Raw genomic sequence first — 14,412 nt, 5'->3', positions numbered from 1 at the left:
TGTGTTACTGTATGGTGTCACGGTCTGATAATTCCCCTATGTTTATTTCAGTAACAAACGTCAAGAAGATCATTGAAAGAAGACAAACGCTTCCTTGTTCAAGAGAAACTTGGATACTGTGCTACAAATGATAAGCCTTGACAAAAACTAAAAGCCATAGTAAAAAGCCATACTGCTTAGCATTGTTGTAACGTTGATACAATGTTGGAAATTCTTAGATTGTTTACTCTACATAATGTGATAATAAAAAAACACATTATGTATTCTTCCTTAACTTTTTGGTGCATTTATGCATCAGGTCAGTTGTCAAATTATACAAATATTTTTCTATAAATTAACATTATTTTCTATATTTGTAATGTTTAAAAAAAGAGAACATGTTAAAAACTCAGATATAATGTGATAAACTATCTGGTAACTTGTATGTGAATTTGGTTTTTATCCCATATGTATCAAAACCTGCTCTGCAAAAATAAACTATTTCATTGTGTTTGTTGTATCATATTTTTGACTAGCCATGCGTCCATACCAATGGAATTCCTAAATCTTTCAGTTCATGGTGCTGAAAAGAAAACCTGTCAACATTAAACTGTTGTGCCAATGATAGTAGTCTGTGTACTAGACTAGAGTTGAGAAACTGTGGTTGTGCGTCTCAAAGAAACTGTCCATGGTTCAGAAACCGAAATGCATGGCATTCAAGTAACGTTTTTAGTTATAATGAAATACTAATAATAGCGTGAATTGGTGAACCAGAATGTGTAGTGAAAATCTGAATTCTAGAACGTTCACGGAAAAAACGACCGTTCAGATTCGCTCAACGGAAAAACATGGTGCCCCTAAACTACAGATAAAATGGGTTGGATAAAGGGAGAGGGTGAGACGGAGGACTCGTACAAAATAAGCAAAATAGCTGCCCACGTACCTGATCTTGTTGTCTACAGCACCCTCACCAACGATATCCCCTACGCAGAGAACTTTCATGGAGTCCTTCTCTTCGCGGATGTATCAGGCAAACTAATCTCGTTAGCTAGCTACAGTAGCTACGTTAGCTATCTCGCTAGCTAACATGAGCTAGAATTCCCTTTCGATCTAAATTTAGAAACTAGCTAGCTAACGTTAGCTAACCCACTAGCTAGAAGTCAACTAATCCATTTTGTATATTTTTTAGGTTTCACTAATCTGACTGAGAAGTTCAGTTTGAGTAGCAAGAAAGGCTATGGAGCAGACGAGTTGACACGCACACTCAACAGCTACATTGGGGAAATAGTCAGTCGTAAGTTAGCTATGGTTTCATTAAGTTAAAGCAATACAATATCAATCTAACGTTATGTACCGTTAGTTAACTTAGTCCAAAAAAAATGTAGTTACCAAGCAATGCTTTGTTCCCTGTATTTCAGACATCCTTGATGCTGGGGGAGACATTCTGAATTATGCAGGTAACAATTGGCTTCCCTCTCAGCATTGAGACACAGATTCACCATGATCACAATTCCTAGCTACAGTACTTCTCTACTCATTATGGCCAAACAACATTTTATCACAGGCGATGCCATCTTGGCTCTATGGACGGTGGAGAGGATCCAGCTCAGTGAAGTAATCTCCCTGGTGGTCAAATGCAGCCTCAACATCCAGGACCAGTGTGGCGTCCGGGAGACAGAAGTGGGCTGTCAGCTAAAAGTTAAAATAGGTGCATTTCTGAGTCTCATACAGACAGAGAGACATGTTTGTGCCATAACACCAGGGCCCGTATTCACAAAGAGTGCAGATCTAGGATCAGTTTAGCCTTTTAAATCATAATGAATAAGGGGGGACCTGATCCTAGATCAGTGCTCTACGCTTTGTGAATTTGGGCCCTGATTATCCGGCTACACTTGACTTTATAGGCAACTAGAACCCCGAATATGATACCCCTTCTCTGCTGTGCCAAGGGATATCTGCTGGGAAGCTCTCCAAGGTGATCGTAGGAGACGAGATCAGTCAGTACTTTGTGGTGATTGGCCGGGCGGTGGACGAGGTACGGCTGGCAGAGGGGTTGGCGGTGGCCAGCACAATCATCTTGTCACCTAACGCCTGGGAACTATGTGAAAGGGACAACATCGCCATTGACCCCATAGAGAATGAGAGAGCCGTGAAGGTGTGTGTGGGAGGACGGGGAAGGGGGTTGGTGGATGGATGTATTGATGGATACAGTTATGACGAATGCAGTTTCAATTAGGCAGGTGGTTGCTAGATGACTATGTGAATGAGGGTCATTCAATGCAGGTGCGATACATCAAACGAGAGCCCCGTTTTTCTGTTGAGAAGTACCAGGAATCAATAGGAACGCATGTAGAGCATGAAAACGTGACAAGAGGTACAGTAAAGAGAGTAGCTAGATATCAGCCTATGATATTTCTGCTTGCATGGTTGTGTTGTAACATCCTAACCAGTCCTTTTTCTGGTCTACAGATTGTGTGAGGAAAGCATCTCGACTGATGCCAAATGCCGAGCTTGAGAAAACTTTTCGGAAGTACATAATGAAAACGGTTTTGCAGAAAGTAAGAACCTAGCTACTACCGTCCTCATTCTTTACAATAGCAAAATCAGAATCACTATGTATTTGTGAATGTATGAATGTAGGCTCTGTTTTAATGTCCACACTACTACTTACCTAGAATTTAAGAAATGTATTGAGCATACGTTCTAATAAGTATGCTAGTATGGTCCTTGGAACGTAGCCATGGTTTTCTACTCTGACCTCTACTCCCTCATTAGATAGATGACGACCAGCCTCTGGAGTATCTGTCTGAGATGCGTCCGGCCACCATAGTGTTTGTCAACATGCAGTTCAAGGGAGGAGAGAGTGACCAGGAGCAGTGTATGACCATCCACCAGGCCGCCATTGGCATCGGTCAGCAGATAGTCAAGCACCACGGGAGGGTCAACAAAGTGTTCATGTTCGACAAGGTCAGTTAGTGGTTCATTCAAGGTGGAATCCTGGGGGTTTATTCACTAGGAACCAAATGAAAGAAAACATGCTGAAACGGGGAGGGACTAACCTGAAGTTGTCCAATAAGAAACACTATTTTGCAAAATGTTTTGGTACGGTGTGAACTAATGAATACACCTCAGCAGTTCTCTGTTCCCAGTGGCAACAGACAAACTACAAATACAACCAACCAGAAACATAAACAATAGGTGCACTCACCAAGACTCTCTTCTTCAGTCAAATCCCCTGTATGTTTTTAAATAACAAGGAGTTTGTTGCAGGGCTGTACTTTCCTCTGTCTGTTTGGGCTGCCTGGGGACAAGCGGGAGGATGAGAGTGCCCACGCCTTACAGGCTGCCTATGGAGTACATGATCTTTGCCAAAAAGAGATCCGCAGCCTCAAGTAAGGTCCATTTGATCCTAATATTCTAGGACCACATGCCTTTACTGTTTATCACACTACAGATGTAGGATCTTAATTTGATCACCCTGTTGCAGGATAATTTTCCTGCAATGCAGGACGTTTTTAAACTTGTAGTGTATTTGAGTTTTAAAAAGGCTTCTTAAGTTTGTAATTTCCACTTTGAAATTTCAGACTTGATTTTCCCTTACGCAAAATGTATCAAGTCCAACAAAATTTCCATTAATTATAATCCACATAATAATTCACATTTCCTGTTGCTAAAGGACTATTTTCCTGCTCTAGCAAAATGGCTCAAATTAAGATCCTACATCTGTATTAAACTTGAGTGCAATATGTTGCAGATTGCATTTCCTGAAAATGCTTTGCATATACAGTAGTTTTATGTGTAGGTTGTTTGAATGCAGCGTATAGTTAACAAAAGGTCCAATGTTGTCAAACAGGACTGTCTCTGTTGGAGTAACCACAGGCCCAGTGTTCTGTGGTGTAGTAGGACATCCTGTGAGGCATGAATACACAGGTACAGTCCCCCTTGACATCCTCTTGAACTCTCAGGTGGAACTGTGCTTTGCTACTGCAACTGACTATTACAGCTACTTGTTGTAGCCTATTTTATATTATTTTAACTCGCATACTATTATGTTCAGATTTTGTACAAGTTTGACCTAGGAACTGAACTCTATCTCTGTGTCCTTTGCCGTTAGTGATTGGTCGTAAGGTGAACCTGGCGGCACGACTGATGATGCACTACCCCGGGATGGTGTCATGTGACAGCGAGACTTGCTACTACTCAAAACTGCCCGCGTTTTACTTCAACGAGCTGCCCAAGAAAGCCATGAAGGGAGTCAAGAACCCTGGAGCCCTATATCAGTTCATGGCCAACAAACATCAGATGTACGACCATCTGATATGACCAACATCATTATAGTCCATTAACTCATGACTCATACTCACTTTCATATTGAGCACCGTACTATTGTCATGTCAGATAATTAATTGTAATAAGAAATGATAAAGGTTCATACATGCTTATAAAACAAAATCTAATCTCCAGAACTGTTGGTAAAGCACCTATGTCCGTTGAGAGAGAGGAGGGATATCCTCTTTTAGGTGAGTTTTCTCTAGTATTGATGATTATGAATGACATGCATTCATCGTGGAAGATCACATTTATTTGAATGATATGTTGCGCTCAAATCCTCCCTAGGCCGAGAGAAAGAAATTGAAGTGTACTCCAGCGTGCTGAAGGGCTTCTTGGAGGCCAGGGCAGCCGGTCACAAGAACTACAACAATGTTTTGATCTACGAGGGACCTATCGGCTATGGCAAGAGCCGCCTGCTGGCTGAGGTGGTCTACAGAACAGCCAAGGATGGAGTCAGGTCAGTGCCAGCTGTTAGTTAGCCTGGTCCCAGATCAGGTCTTGATCAGGTCTTGGCAACTACGATGGTCATGCCAAATGCACAAACAGATCTGACACCAGGCTAGTTGATAGTTGACTCAATTATTTATTACATATCAATACTAGAAATATGTGCTGTATCCCAAGCTGTGGTCATTTAATTTAATCGTAAGTCAAACCCAGTAGTGACAAAGAATCATGGACGTCAACAATGGGCGATTGGAAAGCATTTCTTCTGTCTCCTATCTTTCAGAGTGATCTCGTTTGAGCTGGCCAAGACAGACATCAAGCAGTCCAACTACGCTCTCCAGACCCTACTGGCCATCGTCATGTCAGTTCAGAACTGTAAGAGCTACGCTGAGCGAGAGAGAGTCCTCCTCTCCAAGATCCTAGACTCAAAGATGAGGCAGAACCTCTGCCTTCTCAATGATATCCTGTTAGTCAAGGTAGGTGGGATCTCTGAACGTTGCTTTTCTAAAAGTTATTATTCCGTTTCGTAGTAGCTAACGAGGGTAGATGGGTCTTTCCTGTAAGATCTGTTCTATGCTTTTAGTTTCCTGTGTCGAAGGATGTGTCACTCATGGACAGTCAAACGAAGAACAAGAAGATGAGGAACTACTTTCTGGAGTTGTTTTGCAAGGTACTGTGGATGAAAATAACGTGGATGATGCAACAACATGACTTAGGTGGCAGTTGATTGTTTGATTACTTAGAATTCAATTGATTCATGATAACCGTGTGTGTGTGGTCTGTCCAGTTTGCCGAGGAGGAGCCGTGCGTGTACGTGCTGGACCAGGCTCACTTTGTGGATCAAGCCTCATGGGCCTTCCTGCTCGAAGCATGTAAAAGAGCCTCGGTTCTGTTGTGTATGGCCCTCCTCCCCCACACCAGTCAGAGCGGGTCCTTCCCAGAGCTTAGCCGCATCATCAAGGACCCCCGGACCCTCTACCTCAACCTGCCTGGGCTGGAGCCCCCCGTCATCGCCCAGCTAGCCTGCCAGATCCTGGGGGTGGTCCGCATCCCTAGCGAGGTGGAGCTGTACGTGTATACAAAGAGACACGCACAAACTAATACACACACACACACTGTGTGAATATACATACATTACACATATCGACTCTCAGAGGGTGTCTTGGGGAGCTGGGAGTTTCACACCTCACACACGTTCAGGTAGATACAGTGAAACAGGACAAATATAAGCACCCCCATTTGACCTTTGACTCCTCAAAGGCAATGGCTTGGGAGTTGGGACTGTTTGAATACTTAAACTAAACTGAAGCATCAATATCCAGAGGAAGTAAAAAGTAATTTATTGAAATGTACACTTTTGAATTGGCTTGTCGACTGTATAGCAATTTTTTGAAGACTCATTCTAAGGCTGTCATTGTCTCAGTACATGAATATCTCACAGAAGAAGCCGGAGTTAAAAGTGTAATCTGTTTTATAGGTTCCTGGTGGAGAGAAGCCATGGAGTTCCATACTACTGCGAGGAGCTCTTGAAGAGTCTGTATCTGGGCAATCTGATCGTGATGGAGGAGGTGGAGGAGGAGGATGAGGCTAAAGACATAGACATCCTGTTCCCTGAGCCCACCCTGGTGGTACACTGCTCCAAACCCAGCCAGGTGTGGCAAGAGGAGGACGCCAGGGCCGGAGCACTTGGTAGGAAGATGGATCTGTTGGCTGAAAATGTCTGAGTGGGCAGGTCTCCCGGCCTATTAACACCCTTGTCTGTGAAACAGACAGACGAATTGGCTGAGAATATGAGTGGCATGTCTCCCAGCCAATCAACACCCATGTTTGTGAAACACTGTGTAATGTTGCAGGGCCACCCAAGGCATCCATGTTGAAATCTCGCAAGATCACAGCCCTGGACCATTTTGTTGACCGCGCTTTGGTCTGTTTTGTCGGAGAAGCTGCCAAATTCCACGAAGTTCCCATCCCTCTGACATTGAAAGGTATAGTACAGGGTTCCTGCATTCTGCCCCCAAACACAATACAACCTCATCTCAGGAGTCTTATTTGATAGAAATGACTCATAAATAACACATAAAACTCATTAAGGATGTTTTCTGTTCAGGCATGGCTATAGGCCTACTAATAATAATAATAATAATAATATATGCTATTTAGCGGACACTTTTATTCAAAGCGACTTAGTCATGCATGCATACATTTTACATATGGGTGGTCCCGGGAATCAAACCCACTATCCTGGCGTTGTAAGCGCCATACTCTACCAACTGAGCTACTAATAAAAGTGAATTCTATTCAGGCATGGCCCTGGCCCACCTAGACCACCTGCAGCCGGCGGACCAGATGGTGGTGAAGTGTGCTGCCATCATCGGCCACACCATCACCACGCAGATGCTCATCAACATCCTGCCAGAGTCAGAAAACCACGACAAGCTCAACCTGTCGCTCACCTCCCTGTTCAAGTCGGGCACGTTTGAGTGCGGCTCCAAGCCCAAGCAGTTCACCCAGCAGCTCACCAAGGAGTCGGAGTGCTGGGGCGCGCTCAACTGCTACTGTGTCCAGGACAGCCAAGAAGATATCCGTGAAGGTCGGTAGTGGAGCTGAGGCTAACACAGACAAGGAGAACTTTCACTCTCTCTACCTCTCTCTGTCTCCTCTCTGACTCTCTCTACCTTCTTCTCCCCAAATCTCTCTCCCACTCTCATTTATATTTCTATCTCCCATCCGTCCCTTCCTACTTCGCCCCCCTCTCAGAAGTGTCAGGCAAGGCCTCTGTGGACGGAGTGTGGCGCTGCAGGGTGATGCGTTTCTGCACGGCCCTGGTCAAGGAGACAGCCTACGAGCTGTGGCTGAAGGAGCAGAAGAGAGAGATCCACCAGAAATGTGCCAGCTACCTCCTCAAGCAGGCCCACCGCTGCAGGGACTGCGGCATCGCCGAGTTCATCTTTGGCCACAAGGCGGCCATAGGGAACAACCTCATCGAGATCCACCCGAGTTTGCTCAACATACAAGAGTCTGGGGAAGCCCTGTTCCTGGGCCAAAGCACACTGGGGCTCCCCAAGGGTGAGTGATGGGCCCACTGACTTCTCCGCTAGAGAAACGCACGCAACCTGAGAAACAGACACAAACACTCCCTGAGAGACAGACACAAACACTCATGCTCGCACACACAAACACTTCACACAAACGCTCATGCAGATTGACAATTGTGATGCTGTAACCAACTGATCTAAGTAACCATTGAGGGTTGATTTGACGGGTGCTGTTGGGGTTGTTCTCCTCTCCACCTCTCAGAGACTATACAACTGAACCAGGTCAGCCCTTTGCATCCCAACAGGTAATATTTTATACTCTACCCCTGGTCCCAGATCAGCTGGCCAGTATTACAAGTGGGCTGATTCCATAACAAATGTATTTGTGTGTTTGCGTGCGTCAGTGAGGAGGACGAGTTCTTGTTGAAACTGGATTCTAGGGTGGATGAGTACAAGACCACAGTGGACAGAAGCAGGAAGTGTAGGTGTGCCCAGGTGATGGAGTGTGTTCTGTGCCCCATGGTGCGCCACTGCACGGGCGTGGGCGACGTGCCCAAAACCTTCTATTACTTGCTAGAGACCGCCGCAGCCTCGGCCTTCCTCTCCAACAACCTCAAGGTGTGTGTGTGTGTGTCCTTTACACTCTTTTCTGATCTGTTCGCTCTCATACAGAAATACTCTCTCTTTCACAGGCCCTGTCCTATTTAAACGAAGCTAAAATCATACTAGACAATCTGAAAGTGGGCAAGCCAGCCTTTGAGACTGCCGACCCGAAAGTCAAAGTGAAAATCAACAACTTTGAGAGAGCCTGTGTTTTCCGTCTCAGAGGGGAGGTAGGAGTTCACTGAAATGTTGTTTATAATCGAAAAGGATAATAATGATTTGCATTTATACAAAATAGCGCTTTTCTCAAACTAAAGTGTACTGTTTATTGTACATATAGGTGTTGTACAACACGGGCCAAATGGAGGAGGCTGAGAGCATGTTTGCCAGCGCCCTACGGCTCCTGAACAGACGTCTCCCTACGAACCGCGTGGCCGTGTCCCTGAAGTACGTCTGTGAGAAGATGAAGAGTCTGTGCTGCAGATCCAAGAACTTTGACAACCCTGGGTGTGTTCTATATTCAACAAGCACCTATACAGATAAAGATTAAACAAATTAATATACATCTTTTATAGAGAGCAGGCATTCTAAAATCAGCTATTTTCAATGTATTGACGACAACATACCACAACCTACTATTGTCATCAAATTCAGCATTTATTTGCATTTACCTCACAGTATCTTTTAAATATAAAAAAATAATACTTACAACAACAAAAAAATACTCTAGCACACTGGTGATGTAGATGCTCCACAAACAATTGAATGGATCTTACAATAGTGTGCTACCTTTTGTTTAGGTGTTGTTATTGTTATTGTCTTGGTCCAAAGAGAGAAGAAGCTGGCGTTCCTCCACGAGCAGGTCTGCTGTCTGTCGTACATGTGGCAGATCGGCTGCATGAGGAGAGCGCCCAAGGACATGCTCAACGCATCGCTGGCCATCACTATGGAGATGAACTCAGCCCAGAGGACTGCAGAGGAGAACAAGGTGGTTGTTTACTCTGCTTCTCTGGTTTCTCCAGGAAAACGAGGGCTCAAAAATGGGTTTGTTCAGTCAATGGAAATCTCGAACACTAGAGAGAGAGAGAGAGAGAGAGGTAGGGGGGAAAAAAAATACAGTAGGGATCATCAACTAGATTCAGCCGCGGGCCATTTTTTTTTCTTGAGCGGATGGCCAAAAGTCCAAACAGATACTGTATAATGTTTGACTAAAACATAATCATTTCAAACCTTGCTTACATTTGTATATGATCACGTTTCTCTCTATTATGCGTGGCAATACTTAGGAACATGTTTATTAAAATCACTTGGAGTTGATTTCCTGGTGTTTTTTAGTCTATTATGTCCAACAATATATACAGTACCAGTCAAAAGTTTGGACACACCTACTCATTCCAGGGTTTATTTTTACTATTTTCTACATTGTAGAATAATAGGGAAGACATCAAAATTATGGAATAACACATATGGAATCATGTAGTAACCAAAAAAAGTGTTAAACTAATTCTTCAAATAGCCACCCTTTGCCTTGATGACAGCGTTGCACACTCTTGGCATTCTCTCAACCAGCTTCACCTGGAATGCTTTTCCAACAATCTTGAAGGAGTTCCCACATATGCTGAGCACTTGTTGGCTGCTTTTCCTTCAATCTGCTGTCTGACTCATCCCAAAACCATCTCATTTGGGTTGAGGTCGGGGGATTGTGGAGGCCAGGTCATCTGATGCAGCACTCCATCACTCTACTTCTTTGTAAAATAGCCCTTACATAGCCTGGAGGTGTGTTGGGTCATTGTCCTGTTGAAAAACAAATGATAGTCCCACTAAGCCCAAACCAGATTGGGTGGCGTATCGCTGCAGAATGCTGTGTTAGCCATGCTGGTTAAGTGTGCCTTGAATTCTAAATAAATCACAGACCGTGTCACCAGCAAAGCACCCCCACACCATAACACCTTTACGGTGGGAAATACACATGCGGAGATCATCCGTTCACCCACACCGCGTCTCACAAAGACACGGCGGTTGGAACCAAAAATCTCCAATTTGGACTCCAGAACAAAGACACATTTCCACCGGTCTAATGTCCATTGCTTGTATTTCTTGGCCCAAGCAAGTCTGTTCTTCTTATTGGTGTCCTTTAGTAGTGATTTCTTTGCAGCAATTCGACCATGAAGGCCTGATTCACACAGTCTCCTCTGAACAGTTGATGTTGAGATGTGTCTGTTACTTCAACTCTGTGAAGCATTTATTTGGGCTGCAATTTCTGAGGCTGGTAACTCTAATGAACTTATCCTCTGCAGCAGAGGTAACTCTGGGTCTTCCTTTCCTGTGGCGGTCCTCATGAGAGCCAGTTTCATCATAGCGCTTGATGGTTTTTGCGACTGCACTTTAAGAAACATTCAAAGTTCTTGAAATGTTCCGTATTGACTGACCTTCATGTCTTAAAGTAATGATGGACTGTTGTTTCTTTGCTTATTTGAGCTGTTCTTGCCATAATATGGACTTGGTCTTTTACCAAAAAGGGCTATCTTCTGTATACCCCCCCCCCTACCTTGTCACAACATAACTGATTGGCTCAAACGCATTAAGAAGGAAATAAATTCCACAAATTAACTTTTAAGAAGGCACACCTGTTAATTGAAATGCATTCCAGGTGACTACCTCATGAAGCTGGTTGAGAGAATACCAAGAGTGGCTATTTTAAAAATCTAAAATATATTTTGATTTGTTTAGCACTTTTTGTGTTACTACATCATTCCATATGTGTTAATTCATAGTTTTGATGTCTTCACTATTATTCTACAATGTAAAAAATAGTTAAAATAAAGAAAAACCCTTGAATGAGTAGGTGTGTCCAAACTTTTGACTGGTAGTGTGTATATATTATTAAAATTTTGCTCACAAAACTTGGGGGCCAAATAAAACCACCCGCGGGCAGCCAGTTGGGGAACCCTGGTATACAGTCACCCATACACTCTTTGACGTCCCTCTCACTCACAGACACATCTCCTCTGTCTAGATCATCTTCTCCTGCATCGACTACCTCCAGTACTGTCAGCTGAGTGGTCTGGACGACCAGTGTAAGAGCTATGAAAGGATGCTGTGTGGAAACTTTGTTGAGCTGTCTGACTGCATGGAGGGCCTGACCCTCACCAGCTACTTCATACGTACCCTCTCCATTGTCAAGCTCTGCTCCGGAGCCCTGCACGACTCCATCCAGTATGGTGAGGAGAGGAGTGTGTGTGTGTTGCATTGGTGAGGTAGTGTGTGTTCGGTTTTAAACAAGTGTGTAAGCAAGCGAGACAGACAGACAAACAGACAGACGGACGGAGAAAAAATGTATAGCTAAAAAGTTTCAGTCGTGAAAGAAGTTCTACTTCTCAGGTCTCCGAGCAGAGAAAATCAGCAAGCTGACGAACCGCCGGGTCCCGGACATGTTGGTGATCGCTGTCCTTCACACACCCCTCCTCCTCACACAGAGGTGAAGGACTACTGCTTCTAGTTGGTTCTTTTACTGGGATCTGTGCTTTATCTACTGTTGAATAATATGATACCCAGGTATGAGGAGTGTGTCCAGCTGATGCAGAGTCTGGAGTACCAGGGAAACAGGACACGCATCAGCACAGCTAAAGGCTGGTTCTATGTAGGCTGCTTTGACTTCCTGCTCTACTCAGGCAAGTTGGATATTCCATCACTGGGACATATCTTAGTTAATGAACTAAGGGGTAATAATTATAAATGCCATTTAGCTGACGCCTTTATCCAAAGCGGCTTAGTCATGCGCGCATACATTTTACGTATGGTTGGTCCCGGGAATCGAACCGACATTGCAAGCTCCATGCTCTACCAGCTGAGCTACAGAGGACCACTACCATAGGTTGGGTCTCATGGTGTGTGTTCCAGGCTTTGCCTTCCGTCCGTTTGAGGAGTGCTACACCTTTGTGGAGGAGTCCCAGTCAGACCCTAACCTGGTGGCTGACAAGAGTCTGATGATGAACCTCTACTCTGCTCTGGCTCTGTGGTGAGTGGACTGATAGAAATGTTATGAATAGAGCGCACATCATTTTTTTTCTCTACATGCCAGAGAGGCATTTCTGTTCTACATAACATATTTCTATCTGAACGCTCTACAATGGTGTGCCTTTCAAAATGCAGCCCGAAGCTATACTCTAGTCCAACCTACTATCTTTGCAGTCTGTATGTTTCTATGTGTGTGTGTGTCTGTGTGTGTGTCCCGTTCGGCCTAGGTATGCCCGTCTGTGTGAGTGGGAGAAGGCATGTTTCTTCTACACCAAGGCCTGTGGAGTGACCCAACAGGCTCCCTCATCCATCCACTCCATCAACGGCGTGGTCATGTTCCTGGAGTGTCATGTGCTGCTGTTCAGAAAGGCTCTGGTGGAGCACAATCAACACATCAAAGCCATCTACCAGAGCACACAGAAGGTAGCCTAGCAACAGGTAGCCTAGCGAGCCTAGCGACAGGTAGCCTAGCGACAGGTAGCCTAGCGGTTAAGAGCGATGGGCCAGAAACCGAAAGGTTGCTGGTTCAAATCCCTGAGTCGACTAGTTGAAAAATCTGTCGATGTACCCTTGAGCAAGGCACTTAATCCTAATTGCTCTGGATAAGAGCATCTGCTAAATGACTAAAATGTATGCATGCACATACTCAGACGCTCTTTCTTTCTCTCTAGCTCTCCCTCACGCACACACACTCACTCTCCCTCACTCACACACGTTCCTTCACATGCCCATGCCCACACACACATGCTCGCACACACACAGTTGTGTATAATGTACATTTTAGAAAAGTCACACGGTCATATTATAAATGTTCTTCCTGAAACTGACCTAATAGCCATATTATTTCTTATGCAGCACTTCACAGAGTTCAACCGGAAGTACTCAACCAACAAGATGTACGCGCCCCGGGTGCTGCACCTCAGAGCTTACATGTACTTGCTGGCGGGACACGAGGCCCTGGCCACCGCCATCCTCAACAAGGCTGTAATGCTGTGTCAACAGCACGGCAACAAGCTGGAGGAGAGCTGGATCGCACAGAACCAGGTACAGTACTGGAGGAAAGGCCTGAGGGGACACACGGACACACATAATAATGGCTGGAACAGCGCCAATAGCATCAAACACATGGAAACCAATATTGGATACCATTGCACTGATTCCACTCCAGCCATTACCACGAGCCTGTCCTCCCCAATGAAGGTGCCACCAACCTCCTGTGGTGTGTATGCAGTCATCACACACACAGAACAGAAAACTTAACCACATGCATTTAAAATAGACTGCAGTTACACATCGTATACCATGTAGTAAAAATCAGTGGAGGCTGGTGAGGGGAGGACGGCTCATAATAATGCTCGGAATGGAGTTATTGGAATGGTGTCCAACATGGTTTTCATGTGTATGCCATTCCATCCACTCCATTCCAGTCATTATTATGAGCCGTCCTCCCCTCACCAGCCTCCACTGTAGTACATGTATTTTCTCCTTGATAACCTAAACAAGTAGAGCGTAGCGCTTAGCTAGGTGCTTAGTGAATGTATTATTTAATTAAGGACATTTCTAATAAATATGTTGTGAATATTCCCTGTCTTCCTCTTCAGATTTCGTGGTTCGGCGTGTTCAGGCAGAGCACCAGCGACTGGTTCGCTTCCACTTTGACCATGCCTAGCTGGGAGGAGGCTAAGGGGATGGACCCAGAGGAGCTGACCCACACCCGCTACACCCTGATGGGTGTGGGGAGCGAGATCTGGGCTGACAACTCCAGCCTGTACCTCGCCCCAAAGGCAGAGGACACCCAGCTCATCAAAGGCCAAGGATAGGGACGCGGTTCCTTTATTGAGACTGTGGAGAGCAGATTTAAAGGATGTAAGGTCATTGCCGATTTGGATTTGAACTGTGATGTGTTAGGGGTTAATGAGTGTTCGTATCATTTAATCTCGATCAGAAGTGGATGGCCATGATATGAACGTTCACCAAATGAAAGGATGTTTCAATCACT

General features: G+C 44.7%; 2 protein-coding genes and 1 long non-coding RNA gene across 3 annotated transcripts; all 3 read left to right on the top strand.

Moving 5' to 3' along the window:
• Window positions 1-568: 568 nt before the first annotated feature.
• LOC311123235 lies at window positions 569-2,059 on the top strand. The gene is made up of 4 exons (XR_014612570.1): window positions 569-1,273; window positions 1,398-1,436; window positions 1,544-1,687; window positions 1,929-2,059. It is a non-coding gene; the product is annotated as an uncharacterized lncRNA (long non-coding RNA).
• A 197-nt stretch (window positions 2,060-2,256) lies between these two features.
• On the top strand, window positions 2,257-12,169 carry LOC311123236 (adenylate cyclase type 10-like; the record flags this gene model as incomplete). The annotated part of the gene is made up of 24 exons (XM_084197493.1): window positions 2,257-2,353; window positions 2,449-2,537; window positions 2,755-2,946; window positions 3,250-3,371; window positions 3,833-3,909; window positions 4,094-4,283; window positions 4,444-4,499; window positions 4,597-4,768; window positions 5,042-5,234; window positions 5,342-5,428; window positions 5,546-5,826; window positions 6,236-6,447; window positions 6,612-6,743; window positions 7,061-7,348; window positions 7,516-7,824; window positions 8,056-8,098; window positions 8,198-8,411; window positions 8,486-8,626; window positions 8,737-8,903; window positions 9,228-9,384; window positions 11,413-11,617; window positions 11,778-11,874; window positions 11,952-12,067; window positions 12,162-12,169. The coding sequence occupies 24 exons, from the start codon at window positions 2,257-2,259 to the stop codon at window positions 12,167-12,169; spliced, it is 3,645 nt and encodes a 1,214-aa protein (XP_084053619.1).
• On the top strand, window positions 12,161-14,266 carry LOC311123234 (adenylate cyclase type 10-like). Its single transcript, XM_084197492.1, has 4 exons — window positions 12,161-12,414; window positions 12,641-12,836; window positions 13,269-13,457; window positions 14,015-14,266. The coding sequence occupies exons 1-4, from the start codon at window positions 12,281-12,283 to the stop codon at window positions 14,231-14,233; spliced, it is 738 nt and encodes a 245-aa protein (XP_084053618.1). The 5' UTR covers window positions 12,161-12,280; the 3' UTR covers window positions 14,234-14,266.
• Window positions 14,267-14,412: the final 146 nt, after the last annotated feature.

This window comes from Coregonus lavaretus (assembly GCF_964263955.1).
Source record: "Coregonus lavaretus genome assembly, contig: HAP1_SCAFFOLD_2823, whole genome shotgun sequence".
NCBI lineage: Eukaryota > Metazoa > Chordata > Actinopteri > Salmoniformes > Salmonidae > Coregonus > Coregonus lavaretus.
The sequence above is the reverse complement of the archived record's forward strand: the minus strand, read 5'-3'. Positions and strand labels throughout refer to the sequence as shown.